At 51.3% G+C, this 26,458-nt stretch overlaps 1 protein-coding gene across 2 annotated transcripts in view; it reads left to right on the forward strand.

Annotated features, from left to right (window-relative positions):
- HSPA12B (heat shock protein family A (Hsp70) member 12B) overlaps window positions 1–26,458 on the forward strand; it is a 233,325-nt gene that overhangs the window by 202,800 nt on the left and 4,067 nt on the right. For both annotated transcript variants that reach the window (XM_083156289.1, XM_083157094.1), the window contains 2 exons: window positions 6,398–6,656; window positions 13,970–14,073. In XM_083156289.1, the coding sequence (XP_083012415.1) occupies window positions 6,398–6,656; window positions 13,970–14,073 (363 nt within the window). The remainder of the gene's footprint in view (window positions 1–6,397; window positions 6,657–13,969; window positions 14,074–26,458) is intronic.

Below are 26,458 nucleotides of genomic sequence, written 5' to 3' on the forward strand. Positions count from 1 at the left end.
TCACACAGACCATCTCCCTCCGTACGGTACTAAACGCATTGGGAAATACTGTATAATGTGATCACCAAGTATAGCTGGGGGTTGGTGACCACACATGAGAAGGCTACCAGAGCGCATCACACAGACCATCTCCCTCCCTACGGTACTAAACGCATCGGGAAATACTGTATATCGTGATCACCAAGTATAGCTGGGGATCGGTGACACACATGAGAAGGCTACCAGAGCGTATCACACAGACCATCTCCCTCCGTATGGTACTAATTGCATCAGGAAATACTGTATAATGTGATCACCAAGTATAGCTGGAGATTGATGACCACACATGAGAAGGCTACCAGAGCATATGACACAGACCATCTCCCTCCCTACAGTACTAAACGCATCGGGAAATACTGTATAACGTGATCACCAAGTATAGCTGGGGGTTGGTGACCACACATGAGAAGGCTACCAGAGTGTATCACACAGACCATCTCCCTCCATAAGTTACTAAACGCATGGGGAAATACTGTATAACGTGATCACCAAGTATAGCTGGGTATTGGTGACCACACATGAGAAGGCTACCAGAGCGTATCACATAGACCATCTCCCTCCATACGTTACTAAACGCATCAGGAAATACTGTATAACGTGATCACCAAGTATAGCTGGGGGTTGGTGACCACACATGAGAAGGCTACCAGAGCGTATCACACAGACCATCTCCCTCCATACGTTACTTAACGCATGGGGAAATACTGTATAACGTGATCACCAAGTATAGCTGGGGGTTGGTGACCACACATGAGAAGGCTACCAGAGCGTATCACACAGACCATCTCCCTCCATACGTTACTTAACGCATGGGGAAATACTGTATAACGTGATCACCAAGTATAGCTGGGGATTGGTGACCACACATGAGAAGGCTACCAGAGCGTATCACACAGACCATCTCCCTCCATACGTTACTAAACGCATTGGGAAATGCTGTATAACGTGATCACCAAGTATAGCTGGGGATCGGTGACACACATGAGAAGGCTACCAGAGCGTATCACACAGACCATCTCCCTCCCTACAGTACTAAACGCATCGGGAAATACTGTATAACGTGATCACCAAGTATAGCTGGGGGTTGGTGACCACACATGAGAAGGCTACCAGAGCGTATCACACAGACCATCTCCCTCCATACGTTACTAAACGCATTGGGAAATGCTGTATAATGTGATCACCAAGTATAGCTGGGGGTTGGTGACCACACATGAGAAGGCTACCAGAGCGTATCACACAGACCATCTCCCTCCATACGTTACTAAACGCATTGGGAAATGCTGTATAACGTGATCACCAAGTATAGCTGGGGGTTGGTGACCACACATGAGAAGGCTACCAGAGCATATAACACAGACCATCTCCCTCCCTATAGTACTAAACGCATCGGGAAATACTGTATAATGTGATCACCAAGTATAGCTGGGGGTTGGTGACCACACATGAGAAGGCTACCAGAGCGTATCACACAGACCATCTCCCTCCATACGTTACTAAACGCATTGGGAAATGCTGTATAACGTGATCACCAAGTATAGCTGGGGGTTGGTGACCACACATGAGAAGGCTACCAGAGCATATAACACAGACCATCTCCCTCCCTATAGTACTAAACGCATCGGGAAATACTGTATAACGTAATCACCAAGTATAGCTGGGTATTGGTGACCACACATGAGAAGGCTACTAGAGCGTATTACACAGACCAGCTCCCTCCGTACTGTACTAAACGCATCGGGAAATACTGTATAATGTGATCAGCAAGTATAGCTGGGGATTGGTGACCACACATGAGAAGGCTACCAGAGCGTATCACACAGACCATCTTCCTCCCTACGGTACTAAACGCATCAGGAAATACTGTATAATGTGATCAGCAAGTATAGATGGGGATTGGTGACCACACATGAGAAGGCTACCAGAGCGTATCACACAGACCATCTCCCTCCCTACGGTACTAAACGCATCAGGAAATACTGTATAACGTGATCACCAAGTATAGCTGGGGGTTGGTGACCACATATGAGAAGGCTACCAGAGCGTATCACACAGACCATCTCCCTCCCTACGGTACTAAACGCATCGGGAAATACTGTATAATGTGATCACCAAGTATAGCTGGGGATTGGTGACCACACATGAAAAGGCTACCAGAGCGTATCACACAGACCATCTCCCTCCCTACGGTACTAAACGCATCAGGAAATACTGTATAACGTGATCACCAAGTATAGCTGGGGGTTGGTGACCACACATGAGAAGGCTACCAGAGCGTATCACATAGACCATCTCCCTCCCTACGGTACTAAACGCATTGGGAAATACTGTATAACGTGATCACCAAGTATAGCTGAGGGTTGGTGACCACACATGAGAAGGCTACCAGAGCGTATCACATAGACCATCTCCCTCCCTACGGTACTAAACGCATTGGGAAATACTGTATAACGTGATCACCAAGTATAGCTGAGGGTTGGTGACCACACATGAGAAGGCTACCAGAGCTTATCACATAGACCATCTCCCTCCCTACGGTACTAAACGCATCGGGAAATACTGTATAATGTGATCACCAAGTATAGCTGGGGATTGGTGACCACACATGAAAAGGCTACCAGAGCGTATCACACAGACCATCTCCCTCCCTACGGTACTAAACGCATCAGGAAATACTGTATAACGTGATCACCAAGTATAGCTGGGGGTTGGTGACCACACATGAGAAGGCTACCAGAGCGTATCACATAGACCATCTCCCTCCCTACGGTACTAAACGCATTGGGAAATACTGTATAACGTGATCACCAAGTATAGCTGAGGGTTGGTGACCACACATGAGAAGGCTACCAGAGCTTATCACATAGACCATCTCCCTCCCTACGGTACTAAACGCATCGGGAAATACTGTATAATGTGATCACCAAGTATAGCTGGGTATTGGTGACCACACATGAGAAGGCTACCAGAGCATATCACACAGACCATCTCCCTCCCTACGGTACTAAACGCATCGGGAAATACTGTATAAAGTGATCACCAAGTATAGCTGGGGATTGGTGACCACACATGAGAAGGCTACCAGAGCGTATCACACAGACCATCTCCCTCCATACGTTACTAAACGCATTGGGAAATGCTGTATAACGTGATCACCAAGTATAGCTGGGGATCGGTGACACACATGAGAAGGCTACCAGAGCGTATCACACAGACCATCTCCCTCCGTATGGTACTAAACGCATCGGGAAATACTGTATAACGTGATCACCAAGTATAGCTGGGGGTTGGTGACCACACATGAGAAGGCTACCAGAGCGTATCACACAGACCATCTCCCTCCATACGTTACTAAACGCATTGGGAAATGCTGTATAATGTGATCACCAAGTATAGCTGGGGGTTGGTGACCACACATGAGAAGGCTACCAGAGCGTATCACACAGACCATCTCCCTCCATACGTTACTAAACGCATTGGGAAATGCTGTATAACGTGATCACCAAGTATAGCTGGGGGTTGGTGACCACACATGAGAAGGCTACCAGAGCATATAACACAGACCATCTCCCTCCCTATAGTACTAAACGCATCGGGAAATACTGTATAATGTGATCACCAAGTATAGCTGGGGGTTGGTGACCACACATGAGAAGGCTACCAGAGCGTATCACACAGACCATCTCCCTCCATACGTTACTAAACGCATTGGGAAATGCTGTATAACGTGATCACCAAGTATAGCTGGGGGTTGGTGACCACACATGAGAAGGCTACCAGAGCATATAACACAGACCATCTCCCTCCCTATAGTACTAAACGCATCGGGAAATACTGTATAACGTGATCACCAAGTATAGCTGGGTATTGGTGACCACACATGAGAAGGCTACTAGAGCGTATTACACAGACCAGCTCCCTCCGTACTGTACTAAACGCATCGGGAAATACTGTATAATGTGATCAGCAAGTATAGCTGGGGATTGGTGACCACACATGAGAAGGCTACCAGAGCGTATCACACAGACCATCTTCCTCCCTACGGTACTAAACGCATCAGGAAATACTGTATAATGTGATCAGCAAGTATAGATGGGGATTGGTGACCACACATGAGAAGGCTACCAGAGCGTATCACACAGACCATCTCCCTCCCTACGGTACTAAACGCATCAGGAAATACTGTATAACGTGATCACCAAGTATAGCTGGGGGTTGGTGACCACATATGAGAAGGCTACCAGAGCGTATCACACAGACCATCTCCCTCCCTACGGTACTAAACGCATCGGGAAATACTGTATAATGTGATCACCAAGTATAGCTGGGGATTGGTGACCACACATGAGAAGGCTACCAGAGCGTATCACACAGACCATCTCCCTCCCTACGGTACTAAACGCATCAGGAAATACTTTATAACGTGATCACCAAGTATAGCTGGGGGTTGGTGACCACACATGAGAAGGCTACCAGAGCGTATCACATAGACCATCTCCCTCCCTACGGTACTAAACGCATTGGGAAATACTGTATAACGTGATCCCCAAGTATAGCTGAGGGTTGGTGACCACACATGAGAAGGCTACCAGAGCTTATCACATAGACCATCTCCCTCCCTACGGTACTAAACGCATCGGGAAATACTGTATAATGTGATCACCAAGTATAGCTGGGTATTGGTGACCACACATGAGAAGGCTACCAGAGCATATCACACAGACCATCTCCCTCCCTACGGTACTAAACGCATCGGGAAATACTGTATAAAGTGATCACCAAGTATAGCTGGGGATTGGTGACCACACATGAGAAGGCTACCAGAGCATATCACACAGACCATCTCCCTCTGTATGGTACTAAACGCATCGGGAAATACTGTATAATGTGATCACCAAGTATAGCTGGGGGTTGGTGACACACATGAGAAGGCTACCAGAGCGTATCACACAGACCATCTCCCTCCGTATGGTACTAAACGCATCGGGAAATACTGTATAACGTGATCACCAAGTATAGCTGGGGATTGGTGACCACATATGAGAAGGCTACCAGAGCGTATCACACAGACCATCTCCCTCCGTATGGTACTAAACGCATCGGGAAATACTGTATAATGTGATTACCAAGTATAGCTGGGGGTTGGTGACCACACATGAGAAGGCTACCAGAGCGTATCACACAGACCATCTCCCTACCTACGGTACTAAACGCATCTGGAAATACTGTATAACGTGATCACCAAGTATAGCTGGGGATTGGTCACCACACATGAGAAGGCTACCAGAGCATATCACACAGACCAGCTCCCTCCGTATGGTACTAAACGCATCAGGAAATACTGTATAATGTGATCACCAAGTATAGCTGGGGGTTGGTGATCACACATGAGAAGGCTACCAGAGCGCATCACACAGACCATCTCCCTCCCTACTGTACTAAACGCATCAGGAAATACTGTATAATGTGATCACCAAGTATAGCTATGGATTGGTGACCACACATGAGAAGGCTACCAGAGCGTATTACACAGACCATCTCCCTCCGTACAGTACTAAACACATCGGGAAATACTGTATAACGTGATCACCAAGTATAGCTGGGGGTTGGTGACCACACATGAGAAGGCTACCAGAGCGTATCACATAGACCATCTCCCTCCATACGGTATTAAACGCATCGGGAAATAATGTATAACGTGATCACCAAGTATAGCTGGGGACTGATGACCCCACATGAGAAGGCTACCAGAGCGTATCACACAGACCATCTCCCTCCCTACGGTACTAAACGCATCGGGAAATACTGTATAAAGTGATCACCAAGTATAGCTGGGGGTTGGTGACCACACATGAGAAGGCTACCAGAGCATATCACACAGACCATCTCCCTCCGTATGGTACTAAACGCATGGGGAAATACTGTATAACGTGATCACCAAGTATAGCTGGGGGTTGGTGACACACATGAGAAGGCTACCAGAGCGTATCACACAGACCATTTCCCTCCCTACGGTACTAAACGCATCAGGAAATACTGTATAATGTGATCACCAAGTATAGCTGGGGGTTGGTGACACACATGAGAAGGCTACCAGAGCGTATCACACAGACCATCTCCCTCCCTACGGTACTAAACGCATCGGGAAATACTGTATAATGTGATCACCAAGTATAGCTGGGGGTTGGTGACACACATGAGAAGGCTACCAGAGCGTATCACACAGACCATCTCCCTCCGTATGGTACTAAACGCTTCGGGAAATACTGTATAACGTGATCACCAAGTATAGCTGGGGATTAAGGACAGACATAGAAGATTGAGTAGCCTGACATGAGGATGTCTTCTGGTTGGACAGGTGGCCCTTATGGAGCTGTCGGAGTGGACCTCGCCTTTGAGAAGATGTTGTGCAAGATATTTAGCGAAGACTTCATTGAAACATTTAAAGTAAAGCGCCCCGCGGCCTGGGTGGACCTGATGATCGCGTTTGAAGCCCGGAAGAGAACAGCAGCTCCACAGAGGTCCAACCACCTGAACATTTCCCTTCCCTTCTCCTTCATTGACTTCTACAGGAGACACAAGGGGCAGAACGTGGAGACTGCCCTGAGGAAGAGCAGGTAAGGGTGGAGAAATGCGGCGTATAGTGCACAGTGTGAGAAGGCTGCACGGCGCTCAGGTGTATAATGTTACAGCATTGGCGGAAATGTCTCAGGTGGAGTTTACATAGACTAGCGTCAGTCCTATCCAGCAGCTCTCAGATGGAGGGTTATTCAGTATATCAGGATCCTGCTCTCATATCAGGTGCTGTTATATGTGGATCCTGGCTATATTCAGCTAAAGTACATGGCGCCGTGTTGGGCAGTCAGCCTGGTATGACAACATGTGTGGCCCCATAATCGCCCATGGTGGTAAACAGTGCTGATCGGTATCAATATATACAGTGGCCCAGACCTCAGCTGATCGGTACAGAAATAAACAGCAGTCCGGACCTCAGCTGATCGCTACCGATATATACAGCAGTACGGACCTCAGCTGATCACTACTGATATACACAGCAGCCCAGTCCTCAACTGATCGGTATCGATATACACAGCAGCCTAATCCTCAGCTGATCGGTACCAATATATACAGCAGCCCAGTCCCCAGCTGATCGGTATCGATATACACAGCAGCCCAATCCTCAGCTGATCGGTACCAATATATACAGCAGCCCAGTCCTCAGCTGATCGGTATCGATATACACAGCAGCCCAATCCTCAGCTGATCGGTACCAATATACACAGCAGCCCAGGCCTCAGCTGATTGGTACCGATATATACAGCAGCCGGACCTCAGCTGATCGGTACCGATATACACAGCAGCCCAGTCCTCAGCTGATCAGTACTGATATATACAGCAGCCCAGTCCTCAGCTGATTGGTACCAATATATACAGCAGCCCAGACCTCAGCTGATCGGTACCAATATACACAGCAGCCCAGTCCTCAGCTGATCGGTACCAATATATACAGCAGCCCAGGCCTCAGCTGATCGGTACCAATATATATAGAGGCCCAGACCTCAGCTGATCACTACCGATATACACAGCAGCCCAATCCTCAGCTGATCGGTACCAATATATACTGCAGCCCAGTCCTCAGCTGATTGGTACCGATATATACAGCAGCCCAGACCTCAGCTGATCGGTACTGATATATACAGCAGCCCAGGCCTCAGCTGTTCGGTACTGATATATACAGCAGCCTGGACCTCAGCTGATTGGTACCAATATATACAGCAGCCCAGACCTCAGCTGATCGGTACCGATATATACAGCAGCCCAGACCTCAGCTGATTGGTACCGCTATATACAACAGCCCAGGCCTCAGCTGATCAGTACTGATATATACAGCAGCCCAGGCCTCAGCTGATCGGTACCAATATACACAGCAGCCCGGACCTCAGCTGATCGGTACTGATATATGCAGCAGCCCGGACCTCAGCTGATCGGTACCAATATATACAGCAGCCCAGGCCTCAGCTGATCGGTACTGATGTATACAGCAGCCCAGGCCTCAGCTGATCGATACCAATATATACAGCAGCCCAGGCCTCAGCTGATCGGTACTGATATATACAGCAGCACAATCCTCAACTGATCGGTACCAATATATACAGCAGCCCAGACCTCAGCTAATCGGTACCAATATATACAGCAGCCCAGGCCTCAGCTGATCGGTACCAATATACACAGCATCCCAATCCTCAGCTGATCGGTACCAATATATACAGCAGCCAGGACCTCAGCTGATCGGTACCAATATATACAGCAGCCCAGACCTCAGCTGATCGGTACCAATATACACAGCAGCCCAATCCTCAGCTGATCAGTACCAATATATACAACAGCCCAGCCCTCAGCTGATCAGTACTGATATATATAGAGGCCCAGACCTCAGCTGATCGGTACCAATATACACAGCAGCCCAGGCCTCAGCTGATTGGTACCGATATATACAGCAGCCGGACCTCAGCTGATCTGTACCGATATACACAGCAGCCCAGTCCTCAGCTGATCGGTACTGATATATACAGCAGCCCAGTCCTCAGCTGATCGGTACCAATATATACAGCAACCCAGACCTCAGCTGATCAGTACCAATATACACAGCAGCCCAGTCCTCAGCTGATCGGTACCAATATATACAGCAGCCCAGGCCTCAGCTGATCGGTACCAATATATATAGAGGCCCAGACCTCAGCTGATCACTACCGATATACACAGCAGCCCAATCCTCAGCTGATCGGTACCAATATATACTGCAGCCCAGTCCTCAGCTGATTGGTACCGATATATACAGCAGCCCAGACCTCAGCTGATCGGTACTGATATATACAGCAGCCCAGGCCTCAGCTGTTCGTACTGATATATACAGCAGCCTGGACCTCAGCTGATTGGTACCAATATATACAGCAGCCCAGACCTCAGCTGATCGGTACCGATATATACAGCAGCCCAGACCTCAGCTGATTGGTACCGCTATATACAACAGCCCAGGCCTCAGCTGATCAGTACTGATATATACAGCAGCCCAGGCCTCAGCTGATCGGTACCAATATACACAGCAGCCCGGATCTCAGCTGATCGGTACCGATATATGCAGCAGCCCGGACCTCAGCTGATCGGTACCAATATATACAGCAGCCCAGGCCTCAGCTGATCGGTACTGATATATACAGCAGCCCAGGCCTCAGCTGATCGGTACCAATATATACAGCAGCCCAGGCCTCAGCTGATCCGTACTGATATATACAGCAGCACAATCCTCAACTGATCGGTACCAATATATACAGCAGCCCAGACCTCAGCTGATCGGTACCAATATACACAGCAGCCCAATCCTCAGCTGATCGGTACCAATATATACAACAGCCCAGCCCTCAGCTGATCAGTACTGATATATACAACAGCCCAGACCTCAGCTGATCAGTACTGATATATATAGCGGCCCAGACCTCAGCTGATCGGTACCCATATATACAGCAGCCCAGGCCTCAGCTGATCAGTACCGCTATATACAACAGCCCAGGCCTCAGCTGATCAGTACTGATATATACAGCAGCCCAGACCTCAGCTGATCGGTACCGCTATATACAACAGCCCAGGCCTCAGCTGATCGGTACTGATATATACAGCAGCCCAGACCTCAGCTGATCAGTACTGATATATACAGCAGCCCAGACCTCAGCTGATCGGTACCGCTATATACAACAGCCCAGGCCTCAGCTGATCGGTACCGATATATACAGCAGCCCGGACCTCAGCTGATTGGTACCGATATATACAGCAGCCTGGACCTCAGCTGATCGATACCAATTGGGTCTACAGTTGGGTTTTATTTGCTAATGAAAGCTGACTGCTGGTTGGAGAACCTAATTTCCATGTAACTGAACACCTGGGTTACCTATGCTGTGCAGCAGGGGGACAGATGTAATATGTGCAGAGATTTAGGTGTGGGAGGGGCATATAACTGTGCACCTGGGTTACCTATGCTGTGCAGCAGGGGGGCAGATGTAATATGTGCAAAGAGTTAGGTGTGGGTGGGGCACATAACTGAGCACATGTGTTACACTATGCTGTGCAGCAGGAGGACAGATGTAATATGTGTAGATAATTAGGTGTGGGAGGGGCACATAACTGAGCACATGGGTTACACTATGCTGTGCAGCAGGAGGACAGATGTAATATGTGCAGATAATTAGGTGTGGGAGGGGCACATAACTGAGCACATTGGTTACACTATGCTGTGCGGCAGGGGGGCAGATGTAATATGTGCAGATAATTAGGTGGGGGGGGGACATATAACTGTGCACCTGGGTTACCTATGCTGTGCAGCAGGGGGGCAGATGTAATATGTGCAGAGATTTAGGTGTGGGAGGGGCATATAACTGTGCACCTGGGTTACCTATGCTGTGCAGCAGGGGGGCAGATGTAATATGTGCAAAGAGTAAGGTGTGGGTGGGGCACATAACTGAGCACATGTGTTACACTATGCTGTGCAGCAGGAGGACAGATGTAATATGTGCAGATAATTAGGTGTGGGAGGGGCACATAACTGAGCACATGAGTTACACTATGCTGTGCAGCAGGGGGGCAGATGTAATATGTGCAGCGAATTAGGTGTGGGAGGAGCACATAACTGAGCACCTGGGTTACACTATGCTGTGCAGCAGGAGGACAGATGTAATATGTGCAGATAATTAGGTGTGGGAGGGGCACATAACTGAGCACATGGGTTACACTATGCTGTGCAGCAGGGGGGCAGATGTAATATGTGCAGAGAGTTAGGTGTGGGAGGGGCACATAACTGAGCACATTGGTTACACTATGCTGTGCAGCAGGAGGACAGATGTAATATGTGCAGATAATTAGGTGTGGGAGGGGCACATAACTGAGCACATTGGTTACACTATGCTGTGCGGCAGGGGGGCAGATGTAATATGTGCAGATAATTAGGTGTGGGAGGGGCACATAACTGTGCACCTGGGTTACCTATGCTGTGCAGCAGGGGGGCAGATGTAATATGTGCAGATAATTAGGTGTGGGAGGGGCACATAACTGAGCACATGGGTTACCTATGCTGTGCAGCAGGGGGGCAGATGTAATATGTGCAGATAATTAGGTGTGGGAGGGGCACATAACTGAGCACATGAGTTACACTATGCTGTGCAGCAGGGGGGCAGATGTAATATGTGCAGCGAGTTAGGTGTGGGAGGGGCACATAACTGAGCACATGGGTTACACTATGCTGTGCAGCAGGGGGGCAGATGTAATATGTGCAGATAATTAGGTGTGGGAGGGGCACATAACTGAGCACATGGGTTACACTATGCTGTGCAGCAGGGGGACAGATGTAATATGTGCAGATAATTAGGTGTGGGAGGGGCACATAACTGAGCACATGGGTTACACTATGCCGTGCAGCAGGGGGGCAGATGTAATATGTGCAGCGAGTTAGGTGTGGGAGGGGCATGTAACCGAGCACCTGGTAACACTATGCTGTGCAGCAGGGGGGCAGATGTAATATGTGCAGATAATTAGGTGGGGGGGGGGGGGCATATAACTGTGCACCTGGGTTACACTATGCTGTGCAGCAGGGGGGCAGATGTAATATGTGCAGCGAATTAGGTGTGGGAGGGGCATGTAACCGAGCACCTGGGTTACACTATGCTGTGCAGCAGGGGGGCAGATGTAATATGTGCAGATAATTAGGTGTGGGAGGGGCATATAACTGTGCACCTGGGTTACACTATGCTGTGCAGCAGGGGGGCAGATGTAATATGTGCAGATAATTAGGTGTGGGAGGGGCATGTAACCGAGCACATGGGTTACACTATGCTGTGCCGCAGGGGGGGCAGATGTAATATGTGCAGCGAATTAGGTGTGGGAGGGGCACATAACTGAGCACCTGGGTTACACTATGCTGTGCAGCAGGGGGGCAGATGTAATATGTGCAGATAATTAGGTGTGGGAGGGGCATGTAACCGAGCACCTGGGTTACACTATGCTGTGCAGCAGGGGGGCAGATGTAATATGTGCAGCGAATTAGGTGTGGGAGGGGCACATAACTGAGCACATGGGTTACACTATGCTGTGCAGCAGGGGGGCAGATGTAATATGTGCAGAGAGTTAGGTGTGGGAGGGGCATGTAACCGAGCACATGGGTTACCTATGCTGTGCAGCAGGGGGGCAGATGTAATATGTGCAGCGAATTAGGTGTGGGAGGAGCATGTAACCGAGCACCTGGGTTACACTATGCTGTGCAGCAGGGGGGCAGATGTAATATGTGCAGAGAGTTAGGTGTGGGTGGGGCACATAACTGAGCACATGAGTTACACTATGCTGTGCAGCAGGGGGGCAGATGTAATATGTGCAGATAATTAGGTGTGGGAGGAGCATATAACTGAGCACCTGGGTTACACTATGCTGTGCAGCAGGGGGGCAGATGTAATATGTGCAGATAATTAGGTGTGGGAGGAGCACATAACTGAGCACATGGGTTACACTATGCTGTGCAGCAGGGGGGCAGATGTAATATGTGCAGCGAATTAGGTGTGGGAGGAGCACATAACTGAGCACCTAGGTTACACTATGCTGTGCAGCAGGGGGAAGATGTAATATGTGCAGATAATTAGGTGTGGGAGGGGCACATAACTGAGCACCTGGGTTACACTATGCTGTGCAGCAGGGGGACAGATGTAATATGTGCAGATAATTAGGTGTGGGAGGGGCACATAACTGAGCACATGGGTTACACTTTGCTGTGCAGCAGGGGGAAGATGTAATATGTGCAGATAATTAGGTGTGGGAGGGGCACATAACTGAGCACCTAGGTTACACTATGCTGTGCAGCAGGGGGAAGATGTAATATGTGCAGATAATTAGGTGTGGGAGGGGCACATAACTGAGCACCTGGGTTACACTATGCTGTGCAGCAGGGGGAAGATGTAATATGTGTAGATAATTAGGTGTGGGAGGAGCATGTAACCGAGCACCTGGGTTACACTATGCTGTGCAGCAGGGGGAAGATGTAATATGTGCAGAGAATTAGGTGTGGGTGGGGCACATAACTGAGCACATGGGTTACACTATGCTGTGCAGCAGGGGGGCAGATGTAATATGTGCAGATAATTAGGTGTGGGAGGGGCATATAACTGTGCACCTGGGTTACACTATGCTGTGCAGCAGGGGGGCAGATGTAATATGTGCAGATAATTAGGTGTGGGAGGGGCACGTAACCGAGCACATGGGTTACACTATGCTGTGCAGCAGGGGGGCAGATGTAATATGTGCAGATAATTAGGTGTGGGAGGGGCATATAACTGAGCACATGGGTTACACTATGCTGTGCAGCAGGGGGGCAGATGTAATATGTGCAGCGAGTTAGGTGTGGGAGGGGCATATAACTGTGCACATGAGTTACACTATGCTGTGCAGCAGGGGGGCAGATGTAATATGTGCAGATAATTAGGTGTGGGAGGAGCATGTAACCGAGCACCTGGGTTACACTATTAGCAGGGGGGCAGATGTAATATGCGCAGAGAATTAGGTGTGGGAGGGGCATGTAACTGAGCACATGGGTTACCTATGCTGTGCAGCAGGGGGGCAGATGTAATATGTGCAGCGAATTAGGTGTGGGAGGAGCATGTAACCGAGCACCTGGTAACACCATGCCGCGCTGCATTCCGGATATTTTTACATCGGGCAGCATCGCATCGCTCATACTATGGGGGATACGGCTACGTGTGGGACGAGCAGATTCCAATTGCCTCCCATCCTGGACAATCATATGACACATGTCCTATCTCCCAACTCCCAGCATGCTCCTGGTTTCCTGCATCGGGTCTCCATGGTAGGTGTCCGTGGCTGATTGTGTGTTTCCTTCTCACAGTGTGAACTTTGTGAAGTGGTCCTCCCAGGGGATGCTGCGGATGTCATCTGAGGCCATGACCGAGCTCTTCCAGCCCACCGTACAGCAGATCATCCAGCACATAGGTACATTACCGCTTCCTGTCTCCCCTTACTCCCCCAATCAGCAGTCACAGCTTCCGGCCTCCCCCATTCCCCTGATAATGCCATGCTGCACTGCAGGGGGGGCAGATGGAACATGTGTAGAGAGTCAAGGTGCGTACACATGGGCATTAAGGCGCCTACTGAATTATGTTGTTGTTGTCACACGCAGCCGCGGCGGTGCGCGGCGGGCATATTACTCACCCGTTCGCGCCCGCCGTCGGCTAGCGTGTAGTGGTCTCCGGGTCAGCGGCAGCGGGCAGCGGCAGTCTGGTGGGCAGCAGGCAGCGTGGGACGCCGACAGGTGTAGCAGTGTGTGCTGTAATGGCGCCGGGAGGCCGGCGCCGCCATCTTGGTTAAGGGCAAATAGCAGATTGGCCCAGGTCTGAGGTTTCCGCCCATACTGACCTGACAGCCAATGGCAGCCGCCCTCTTGGGATATAGGGGATCTGCCTAGGGCTGTTCAGTGTCAGTACAAAGAGTCTCCCGAGGCGTTCACAGCTCCCAGCTGACTCCGGCTCTCTGACTCACCTCTCCTGACCTTGGTGCCTTGCTCGTGCTCTGTGCTGGTCTAGGTTACTGCTTAACCCCATCGCTGCCAGTTCTCTCCACAGTCTGGCCTCTGCCTGTATCCCTGAGCTTCCTGGCCTAGCTCTTCAAGTCTCCTGCTTCCAAGCAACTTCCCATTCTTCTGTCATCATCCATCTTCTTCCAGTCTTCAAGGATCCTTCATTTACCATCAAGTACATTCTCTTTCCGGATCCTCTTATTCTTCAAGATCCCTGCCTGTCGTCTTGTGCTATTGAACTGTCATTATTCAAATGAACTTTCTTCTTCTAAAAGTGCCTTGCTGGCTCAAGTATTATTTACCACTAACTGCCACTTAAAGAAAGTATTCAAGTGTGTATTGTTTCCATTGATGAATTCTATTATTAAACCTGCACGATTGAATCCTTCATCCTCTGGTCCGCCTCCGGTTGCTACACACCACACGACTTCATCCAGCCCTTCAGTTGTGACAGTTTGTACTGACCCGATGGAGTCGGGTGTTGAACAGGCTTCCATGGCGGACGTCTTTCAAAGCATCGTGGCTCGTCTTGAACAAGTGGAAACGACCCAACGCCAAGTGGCTCAATTTCTTCAGGCCTTGTCCCCGCCCCAGGCGGCTCCCTCAGTGTCGGTGGCTCCCGCACCAGTGATTCCAGTTCCTGTTTCCACACCAGGATCCGTAGTTCCTCATCACATGCAACTACCAACTCCCAGCAAGTTTGATGGTTCGCCAAAGGGATGCCGAGGGTTCCTGAACCAATGCGATGTTCATTTCACCCTGCAGTCGTCTCACTTCCCAACCTCCAAGGCAAAGGTGGCATATATTGTGTCTCTCCTGGCAGGGTCAGCTTTGGACTGGGTGTCCCCTCTCTGGGAACGCTCTGACCCCCTGCTCAATGACTATGAAGCTTTCATTACCTCTTTCCGTCGCATCTTCGACGCACCTGGCAGAGTGTCTTCTGCCGCCACTGAAATCCTGAGGATTCGCCAGGGTAGCCGATCTGTGGGACAGTATGTTGTGCAGTTCCAGACCCTGTCCTCTGAATTAAAATGGAACGAAGAGGCTCTCGTCTCCGCCTTCTGGAATGGGCTGGCAGGTCGTATCAAGGATGAATTAGCTACTCGTGACTTTCCTGCTACCTTGGCCGAGCTCATCTCCCTGTGCAACAAAGTAGATCTACGGATGCAGGAGCGCCAACAAGAGAGAAACCGCTCCGATCGCCTCCGCCCTCCCTTTACCACCAATGTTGTTCCCGTTCCTAGATCAGGTTCTTCCACAACTACACCCCCTGATGAACCAATGCAGATCAATCGCTCTCGGCTCTCCTTGGAAGAAAAGTCCCGTAGATGACGGGAGAATCTTTGCATGTACTGCGGTTCTTCCGCCCATTTGCTGTCCTCTTGTCCATTGCGTCCAGGAAACGGACGCTCCTAACCTCCCAGAGGGAGGCCCGGTTAGGAGTCCTGCTTTCATCCCCCTCCTCAACTGTTTCCACCATTCCAGTTACCCTTGTGTGTCCTCAAGGGAAAATCAAAGTCCAGGCCCTATTGGATTCCGGAGCGGCAGGAAACTTTCTTTCTTCATCCTTCGTCTTTCAACACTCCTTGACAGTACAACCCTTGGTCCATCCCCTGGTTCTCACTGCAGTGGATGGGAGTCGTATTTGTAGTGGGCAAATCACCCTTCAAACCAATCCAGTGACAGTGCTAGTCGGTGCTTTACATCAAGAGACTCTAGAGTTTTTAGTCCTTCCTCAGTCATCACACCAGATGGTCCTGGGCCTACCATGGCTCGCTAAACACAATCCTCATATTGATTGGACCAGCATGGAGATCAAAGCATGGGGTACGAACTGTCTAACCACTTGCATGCCTCGTATCCTTCCACTCAATCAAATTAATCCTCAAGAAGGAGGCCCCAGTCTTCCAGCTTCACCAGCTTCACCCGTGTCTATACCCACACCATACCATTCTTTTTCTGATGTATTCAGCAAGGGAGGTGCCGATACTCTGCCCCCTCATCGTCCTTGGGACTGTCCGATAGAGTTGATACCCGGGAAGTTCCCACCGCGGGGCCGTATCTACCCCTTATCTCTACCCGAGACCAAGGCTATGTCTGACTACATTCGTGAGAACTTGAATAAAGGCTTCATTCGTCCATCCACTTCGCCAGCTGGAGCGGGGTTTTTCTTCGTAAAAAAGAAAGATGGAACTCTCCGGCCATGTATCGACTATAGGGGTCTAAACGATATCACTGTCAAGTACCGCTACCCATTACCCCTGATCACCGAACTCTTCGATAAGATCAGAGGGGCTTCTATTTTTACCAAACTGGATCTCAGAGGGGCGTACAACTTGATCCGAATTCGTTCCGGTGACGAGTGGAAAACGGCTTTCAACACCCGAGATGGCTACTACGAATACCTGGTGATGCCATTTGGTCTTTGCAATGCCCCGGCCGTCTTCCAACAGTTTGTAAACGACATATTTCGGGACTTACTGTATCATTCCGTCGTGGTGTATCTCGATGATATCCTCATCTTCTCCCCTAACCTCCATCTCCATCGTCAAACCGTCTCTGAAGTCCTGCGGCGTCTACGCCAAAATCGATTATTCTGCAAGCTAGACAAGTGCGTTTTCGAGGTCACTTCCATTCCATTCCTTGGCCACATCCTCACCAGCACTGGGATAGAGATGGACCCAGAGAAAGTAAGAGCCATCCTAGACTGGACAGCGCCTACCACGCTCAAAGGCATCCAGAGGTTCCTGGGCTTCTCAAATTATTATCGTCGCTTCATCCGGGACTTCTCCACCCTTGCTGCACCCCTTACTGCTCTAACCCATAAGGGAGTAGATCCAAGTCAGTGGCCATCAGAAGCCTCTCTAGCCTTCCAACAACTAAAGAATGCGTTTGTCTCCGCTCCAATTCTTCTTCAGCCAAATCTCGACAAACCCTTCATCCTCGAGGTGGACGCATCCTCAGAGGGAGTCGGGGCAATCTTGTCGCAGAAAGGGGAGGACCAGGAACTTCACCCTTGTGCCTTCTACTCCAAGAAGTTTCTTCCAGCAGAGAAGAATTATCCCATTGGGGAGCAAGAGTTACTGGCAGTCAAGTCAGCGTTGGAGGAGTGGCGGTACCTCCTGGAGGGGGCACGACATAAGATCACTGTATACTCTGACCTTAAGAATCTCTCTTTTCTCAAGCACGCCCAATGCCTTACTGCTCGTCAAGCCCGCTGGGCCATGTTCTTCGAACGATTTGATTTCCAGATCAGATTCAGACCCGGGTCGATGAATGCCAAGGCCGATGCTCTTTCACGCTCTTTCGAGACTCCGGCAGACCTTGAGACTCCTCCTCGACCAATCCTCGATCCTCTGGTTTTTGCTCAAGTTACGGTCCAACCTTCACCTCCTCCGGGCAAAACCTTTGTTCCCCTCAATCTTCGCAAGAGAGTGCTGTCCTGGGCACACGCTTCCCGTTTCGCAGGACATACTGGTGCACAGAAGACCCTAATGTTTCTATTACGTTCATATTGGTGGCCCACCATTCGTCGAGATGTAACCAGCTTTGTCGCCTCCTGTGTAAAGTGCGCCCAGCATAAGTCCTCCAGAACGTCTCCTGCCGGTCCTCTTCTACCTCTAGCCATACCCACAGAACCATGGTCCCACTTGTCTATGGACTTTATCTGCGAACTTCCTCCCTCCAAAGGGCATACGGTAATCTGGGTGGTAGTTGACCGGTTCTCAAAAATGGTGCACTTCTTCCCATTGAAAGGCCTCCCATCCGCTCCAGTTTTGGCTCAGCTCTTCATTTCCACAATCTTCAAACTCCATGGGTTACCTAAAGAGATTATATCTGACCGTGGAGTGCAGTTTGTTGCAAAGTTTTGGAGGGCCCTCTGTTCCGCTGTACAAGTCAAACTCAAGTTCTCCACCGCTTTCCACCCACAAACCAACGGGCAGACGGAACGCGTCAACCAAGACTTGGAAGCTTTCATTCGCTTATTCATCTCTTCTTCTCAAGACGACTGGGTAGACCTTCTGCCTTGGGTGGAATATGCGCACAATAACTCTTATCATTCATCCTCCGGCACCACTCCCTTTTTTACTGTTTTTGGCAAACATCCCCGATCTCCAGATTTCTCAGACTTATCTTCTTCCGATGTTCCTGCAGCTGCTGCTTCCTTACAACGGTTTGCGAAAATCTGGTCAGACGTTCATACCGCTCTCCTCAAAGCATCCGCTCGATACAAAAGGATGGCGGACAGGAAAAGAAGAGCGGCTCCCAAATTGAAGGTTGGAGATCGAGTGTGGCTGTCTACCCGCCACATACGCCTTCGGTTACCATCTATGAAGCTGGCTCCCCGGTTCATCGGGCCATTCCCAATTACTCAAGTTATTAACCCTGTCGCCTACAGACTACAGCTTTCTTCTTCCCTGAAGATCTCAAATTCTTTTCATGTGTCTCTTCTAAAGCCCTTGAAATTGAACTTATATCAGAAGAAGGTGCCCAAACCGCCCAAGATTGGCTCAGAGAGAGAGACAGAGTTCGAGGTGAGGCGCATCATCGACTCACGTTGTCGCAATGCCCATCTGCAGTATCTGGTAGAATGGCTTGGATTCGGTCCTGAAGAGAACTCCTGGGTTGATGCTGCAGATCTTCATGCTCCCCGTCTGGTGAGGCAATTCTTCCAAAGGAACCCACACAAGGTGCGTAGGTGCCCTGGGGTCACCCAGAAAAGAGGGAATACTGTCACACGCAGCCGCGGCGGGCATATTACTCACCCGTTCGCGCCCGCCGTCGGCTAGCGTGTAGTGGTCTCCGGGTCAGCGGCAGTCTGGTGGGCAGCAGGCAGCGTGGGACGCCGACAGGTGTAGCAGTGTGTGCTGTAATGGCGCCGGGAGGCCGGCGCCGCCATCTTGGTTAAGGGCAAATAGCAGATTGGCCCAGGTCTGAGGTTTCCGCCCATACTGACCTGACAGCCAATGGCAGCCGCCCTCTTGGGATATAGGGGATCTGCCTAGGGCTGTTCAGTGTCAGTACAAAGAGTCTCCCGAGGCGTTCACAGCTCCCAGCTGACTCCGGCTCTCTGACTTACCTCTCCTGACCTTGGTGCCTTGCTCGTGCTCTGTGCTGGTCTAGGCTACTGCTCTGCTCTGTGCTGGTCTAGGCTACTGCTGCCAGTTCTCTCCACAGTCTGGCCTCTGCCTGTATCCCTGAGCTTCCTGGCCTAGCTCTTCAAGTCTCCTGCTTCCAAGCAATTCTGCAATCTTCATTTCATCATTCATCTTCTTCCAGTCTTCAAGGATCCTTCATTTACCATCAAGTACATTCTCTTTCCGGATCCTCTTATTCTTCAAGATCCCTGCCTGTCGTCTTGTGCTATTGAACTGTCATTATTCAAATGAACTTTCTTCTTCTAAAAGTGCCTTGCTGGCTCAAGTATTATTTACCACTAACTGCCACTTAAAGAAAGTATTCAAGTGTGTATTGTTTCCATTGATGAATTCTATTATTAAACCTGCACGATTGAATCCTTCATCCTCTGGTCCGCCTCCGGTTGCTACACACCACACGACTTCATCCAGCCCTTCAGTTGTGACAGTTGTTAAACTGTACCATTACTTAACTCTTATGCCTAGAAATAAATGACACAAACACCTTATCTAAAAATAACGACACGGACACCAACTGCGTAAGGTTAAAGGTCATAGTTATTTATTTAAGTGGTATGACCCCCTATCTGTATAAGGGATGGCTAAGAAAGCGCTTGAGACCAGCACCAGTCCTGGGTGTTACCCTGGTAGCGATCTTAGCGACCCAAATGGCCACACCCCTTCTTGTGGGTACAGCCTGCGCTGTGACGGACATACCGCCCCCTTCTATTGCATGACGTGGACCTTCCATGAAGGATCCAACGCCCCCAGCCGGAGCTGGGGACTCGCCCGCCTTCTTGGCAAAGGGGGGGGCAATACCGCACAGAGACCACCTGACACCCCACCTGCTTGCTGGTCGAGCACGCCTTCTCGCCACAGCCTGAGTTACAAAGACCTCGCAGGGTCACCACGCGTAACCAGGCCCCGCCATCCTAAACAAATAACAACCTACGCTAAACTAACCTAAACTAGAGAAAATGTCCTCCAAAAACACTGCCATGCCTGAGTCAGAAAGATGGACACCATCGTGCCTGTACAGTCCTGCAGCTTCTTTAACGATAGCTGGATATCTAACCGCCGTGCCGCCCCGAGCCACAACATGCCTAGACACCGCATGGTTCAACTTCCTCCTGGCCCACTCGATTGCTGTCACATTCCGACAACCCCGCCAGTTAATGCGGGGGACTATGTCGGACCACACAATCCTCACATCGGGGCAGAGGTCTGCCAGACGCACCAAGTCTGTCTTAATCAGGATAGTAAGCTCAATGCCCGTCCTCTTGACCAGGTCATTGCCGCCTAAGTGAATCACCAGAACATCGGGGCAGCCCCACTTACGGGCTTTGGCGGATAACAGTTCCCATAGACTATCCCACTGTAGGCCCCTGACTCCAAACCAATGAACGGCAAGTGCCCTCTCCAGAACAGGAGCACTGGAGACTAGTGGGTGCCTAGCAGCCCAAAAAATAAAAGAGTGTCCTACAAACCAAACCCTACCCAGAGCCATATCGGAAGGGGGAGGGACTGCAAAAAGAGAAAACCTAGTGGTTAACATCAAGATAGACTTTAAACACAACAAAATGCAGAACTACGGCCCAAGTGAAGGTGAAAAACTTAAAAAACCTTCTGTGAACTTTAGGGGACAGCCAATTGAATTAGTCCACAATGAAGGAAAAAGTAAAAAATTCCCTTCACACCGTCGATTCCGGAACGCTAGTCATTCCAGAACCGATTGTAAACAATCGTTTTTGAGCCGGCGCAACAGGCACTTGAACTACAACTTATCTAACTTATCTAATCTTACATAACTCTTATAAGCGGAGGATTTCCACCTGCCAACTGCCTGAATGGCGGAAGGTGAAAGTCCTGCCGCTGCTGCGCAAGTAGCAGCCCCAATTCGGAACGAGTGCGTACCGAAATCTCGCTCCCGCAGACCCAATTCTACCAGACATCTCCGAAACACAGCCGAAAACTGGAATCAGGTCAGCGGTAGCCCATCATTATGCGCCAAGAATTGTACGGCAGCCTCTGGTCTGCGGGAACTATATTCCTTAGCCAAGGAAACTGGACATACAGCTGCGTTAGCCTGTGCATTAAGGGTAACCCAGTGGCCCCTACCCATCTGATCCGTTTTGGACCGCTTGATCTTACATAACACTTGCCCATCTCGGAATACTACGTCTTCCCCGAGAATGCCAGTGCGGGAGAGTTTGCTGGCTGCCACTAGCTCGCTGATGCGAAATGCGCCATGAAACGCAAATGTGAACGCAACCCGAAATAGTGCAACTTCGTATTCGCTCTCAGCAACTCTAGCTAAACAACCCACTAGGGCACCCAGCATACTTTCGTCTATGGGTTTGCGTGAATCCGGGGGGACCGGACGCACCCGTGCCCAACCCTTCATAGCTTTGGACAATACAAAAGACCTCGTGGGGTCGGGATCGCCGCGTAAGCGCGAATGGAAGGCGATGCCTGCCAATGCTGCCGCCGTAGCCGACTTTGACCTGCCCCGCCTATGGTGACCCCAAACAAAAGCGAGTAACCGGTCCTCGACCGACTTACCGCTGGCCTCGGTGGAGCCCTGAAATTTCACCCAGTCCTGCCATGTGGCCTCATAAGTTCTACGGGTGGAAGGGGCCAAGGACAGTAGAGCCAGGTCCGTCATGCCGGCTCTATGATCTGCCACACAAAAGGGGGACAATTAAGCCCTAGTGGCGAAGCCTCGGGTGCCAACTCGCGAAACCTTGCGAACTGAAACCTCGAAAGGGCATCTGCTATGTTGTTATACACCCCCGGGACATGTCTGGCCCTGAACTGAATGTTATGCCGTAAGCAGAGCAAAACTAAGTGCCTCAGCAGGCGTAAGGCCTCGGGGGATGCCGCCCTCTGATTATTAATAGCATGAACCACTCCCAGGTTGTCACACCAGAACACTATGTTCTGGTTAGCTAACTGGGAGCACCACAGCTCTGCTGAAACTATAATAGGGAACAGCTCGAGGAGCAGCAGGTTGACAGTGAAACCACGGTCAACCCATGATTGAGGCCACTTTGAGGCGCACCAATCCCCATGGAAGTATGCCCCGAAGCCCGTGGATCCCGCCGCATCGGTGAACAGCTGCAGTGCAACATTAGAGGCGGGGTCGGACGGCCAGATGAGCTCCCTATTAAACTTTTCAAGAAAAACGGACCACACCAAAAGGTCGTCCCGCATTTCCCGACATAGTCTGACTGTGTGATGAGGGTGCCTAACCCCCGCCGTGGACCTCTCTAGCTTACGGCAAAACACCCTACCCATCGGGATAATGCGACATGCAAAATTAAAAGAGCCCACTAAAGATTGTATGAGCCGCAACCTGACCCTCTTCTTCTGCCTGCATTCACTAATGAGGGACTGCAGCTTGCACACCTTGTCCTCTGGGAGCCGGCATCAACCAGCGGCTGTGTCTATCTCAATACCCAGATAAGACAGAACCGTGCCAGGCCCCTCCGTCTTCTTTGCGGCAATGGGGACTCCTAGCGACGCCATGACATCAATGGCGGATGCTAGGATGTTTGCGCGTGTGTCCTGCCCACCCGGTCCCACAAAAAGAAAATCGTCCAAGTAGTGCGCCACGCCAGTACAGCCTGTGACGTCTTGAATGCACCAGTGTAAAAACGAACTGAATTTCTCAAAGTAGGAGCAGGATACCGAGCACCCCATGGGCAAACATTTGTCAATAAATATACCCCCCTCTAGATGGAAACCCATGAACCTGAAGGACTCTGGGTGGAGGGAGAGGAGACGAAAAGCCGACTCTATGTCCAATTTTGCCATAAGGGCCCCACTGCCAAAATCTCGGACCATGCAGAGAACCTCATCAAGCAATTGATAGTGAACGCTGCAATAGTGTTCAGGGATGGCGTCATTAATGGACGTCCCGTGGGGGTAAGACAGGTGCTGGATTAGCCTATACTTGCCCAGGGTTTTCTTCGGAACCACTCCCAGAGGGGAGAAGCACATCCCGGGCAGCGGGTCAGTGTGGAAAGGCCCTGCCATCCGACCTAGCCGGACCTCGGCTTGCACCTTGCATCTTACCTCCTCGGGGAAATCCCTCGCTGATTTGAGGTTCTTGTGGGATACTACCGAGACGGATTGGGGTATGGGTAAACGAAAACCGTGTGTGAAACCGAGGCTTAAAAAAACAGCGTCGGCCCTGTTGGGGTAGCCGGCTAATCGGAGTACCAGCTCAGGGACAATAATGGGAGATGGGGCCTTACTTACTGCTAGTGCCGGGCTCACTCTGCTCTGTGTGGCACCCGGGAGCTTGGCAGGACTTTCCAGGGTGGCCTGCCCCGCAATAACGGCACTCGTGACGAAAGCGGCATTTTGCGCCCCGGTCCCATTTGCCATCGTTGAAAGCAAAGCACTTCCCTTTGCCGCCGGACTTGGCTCCGGGTTTGCCCCCTTGAAAGGATTTTTTGGCGGTGGGATCTGCAGAGGGCTGACCTTTGTCTATAACCTCCAACCAAATCTCCACGTGTTTACACCCCATCGGCATGATCTTGGACCCTTCGTGGTTAAGGCGAAACTTTTCGTCGTAATCGCGCCACGCGGTGCCCTTGTAGGAAATGAATGTCTCGTTAACCAAAAACAGGTAACGAAGTACATTCAAGTGCTCCTCCGGCCTGGTGCTAAGGTAGCATGAGGCAAAAACCAGGAACCCTTTCAGCCAATTGTGGAAGCTCTTAAATGCGAGCTCCCCATTGCCTGCGGCCTTTTTGGCTTTGTCTAGGTCCTTTTTCATGTCGGTGGTGAGGGAGAAAAGGTCGACAAACTTGCCTTTCCTAATCTTGTCCCTGATTCCTTTACGCAAACCGCGCGACACTGCCGTATTGGAGCAATGAACCATGTCCCCAGATGGGGGAACTTCGCCCTGCGCGCTGTCTTTTCTGGCGCGCTTCTTACCCTTAACCTTCTTGGCTACAGCGCGGGCCACTAGTTTAGCAAACTTGCGCAGGGCTTAGAGAACCAGACTCATCGCTGCTAGCCGATGAGTGCCCAGATGATGAATCACATTCAGAAGAATCAGTATGCTCACCACCCATCGATGTCTCCCCTTGCTCGGCTTCAGCCGATGCCGGAGGTACTGTGCCGACAGCCATGGACGATGACGCCCGTTCGGAGTCCCTCAAGGTGGAGCTGTGGGGTTCTCCCGCCGCAGGGGCTGCAGTGTCCCTGCCGCTGGCGGTCGCCGTGGCAGCTGGCGTTGATGTCCTTGCTGGCCTCACGGAGTCTTGAAAAACCCCTTGTTCGACACTCCGAGATGGCCTCCTGGCTCCAGTGTGTCTGTCAGCACCGCTGATAGCTCGGGAGACAAAGGCAAGGCATTAACAGTTGTGTATGAACGGGCAGAAATCCCCGGTTCCCCCATGGACGCCTGCCTGCTTTCCGCATTACCTGCGGGGGAAACCTGCGGCTGGGGTGGGACAAAGCTAGGTTGCCGCGCATACGGGTGGGAGTACCCCCCGCTTGGATAATACTGTGGCTGCCCTGACGCCCAGTGGGTGGAGGGCTGTGGGGGAAAACCCGGCCAAGCAGAACCATAAGGCACTGACGGTGCCCCGCTGCTGTGCTGGAAATAGGGAAAACCGGGTGATTGGCCCCAGGCAGGCTGGTGAGCAAACTGCTGCTGCACTGGCTGGTAGCCCGGGTGGGCAGCTGCCGCCGGCGTGGTAAAAGGCCATGCCGGCTGCTGCTGGTGTGGAGCAGGGGGCTGTGGGGAGGGTTGGAAACTTGCAGGAAAAGCCGTGGGTCCAAAACCCTGTGCCCCCTGCTGCAGGGGTGCTGGGGCTGCAAAACTGGGCAGCGGTGCCGAGGTTGGAGCCAGGCTCTGGTGCCACGGTGGCTGCTGCCCTGGAAACAAATGTGCTGGGGCAGGAACATTGCCCTGGTAGTTGCTATGAGCTAAACCAGGCTGCCCCACACTAAAAGCCATATGAGAGGGAGTGAAACTGCCCGGCAGCAGGGCATCGGCGGGGTTGGCCAACGATGTCTGCAGGGTAACGACTGGGGGGCCCCTGAGGGCTATTGGCCCCCCGTTATAACCTGCATGGGGCTGCCGGTCGGTGTGGGAGGCCCTGTGGACCCCCGGCTGCCTGTGTGAGGAAGGGCGGACACCGGGGTACCTGGCGCAGGTGGAGGGGTACCCATCCCCCCCTGCACAGGCTCCCGCTGGGCCTGGGGAACATACCCTGCTGCCCTTATCCCGGGCGAACTTGCCGTGGGGGCGCGGGGATCAGCCAGCACCTCGGCCGAGGTGCTTGGCATCCCCCCTTGAGGTGGTGCGCTGTCATCTCCCTCAGCCGCGCTAGACGCGGCTGGAAGATCAAAGAGAGCAGCCGCCGGGGAACGCTGCGGCTCTGGTGGGACTGCCCCGTGGCGGGAGAACAATGCCGCTCGGGTAAGGAGGGGAGACAGGGTGACCGGAGCCGGGCTGGGGCTCCGAGCATGCCATGTACTGCGCTGTGCCTGCCGTCTTCCCACCGCCGCGCCCGGCTACAGTGACCAGGGGGGGCGGGAGGCGTTGGCCAGCCAACGGGGGGGGAGGGGGGGAGCGGTGCGCTTAGGGCATCCCGACATGTTGGACCTGGGTATAGGTACAATGGATGACAACAGGGACAGC

The sequence above is a fragment of the Crinia signifera genome, chromosome 1, assembly GCF_055691185.1.
Source record: "Crinia signifera chromosome 1, ASM5569118v1, whole genome shotgun sequence".
Classification (NCBI taxonomy): Eukaryota; Metazoa; Chordata; class Amphibia; order Anura; family Myobatrachidae; genus Crinia; species Crinia signifera.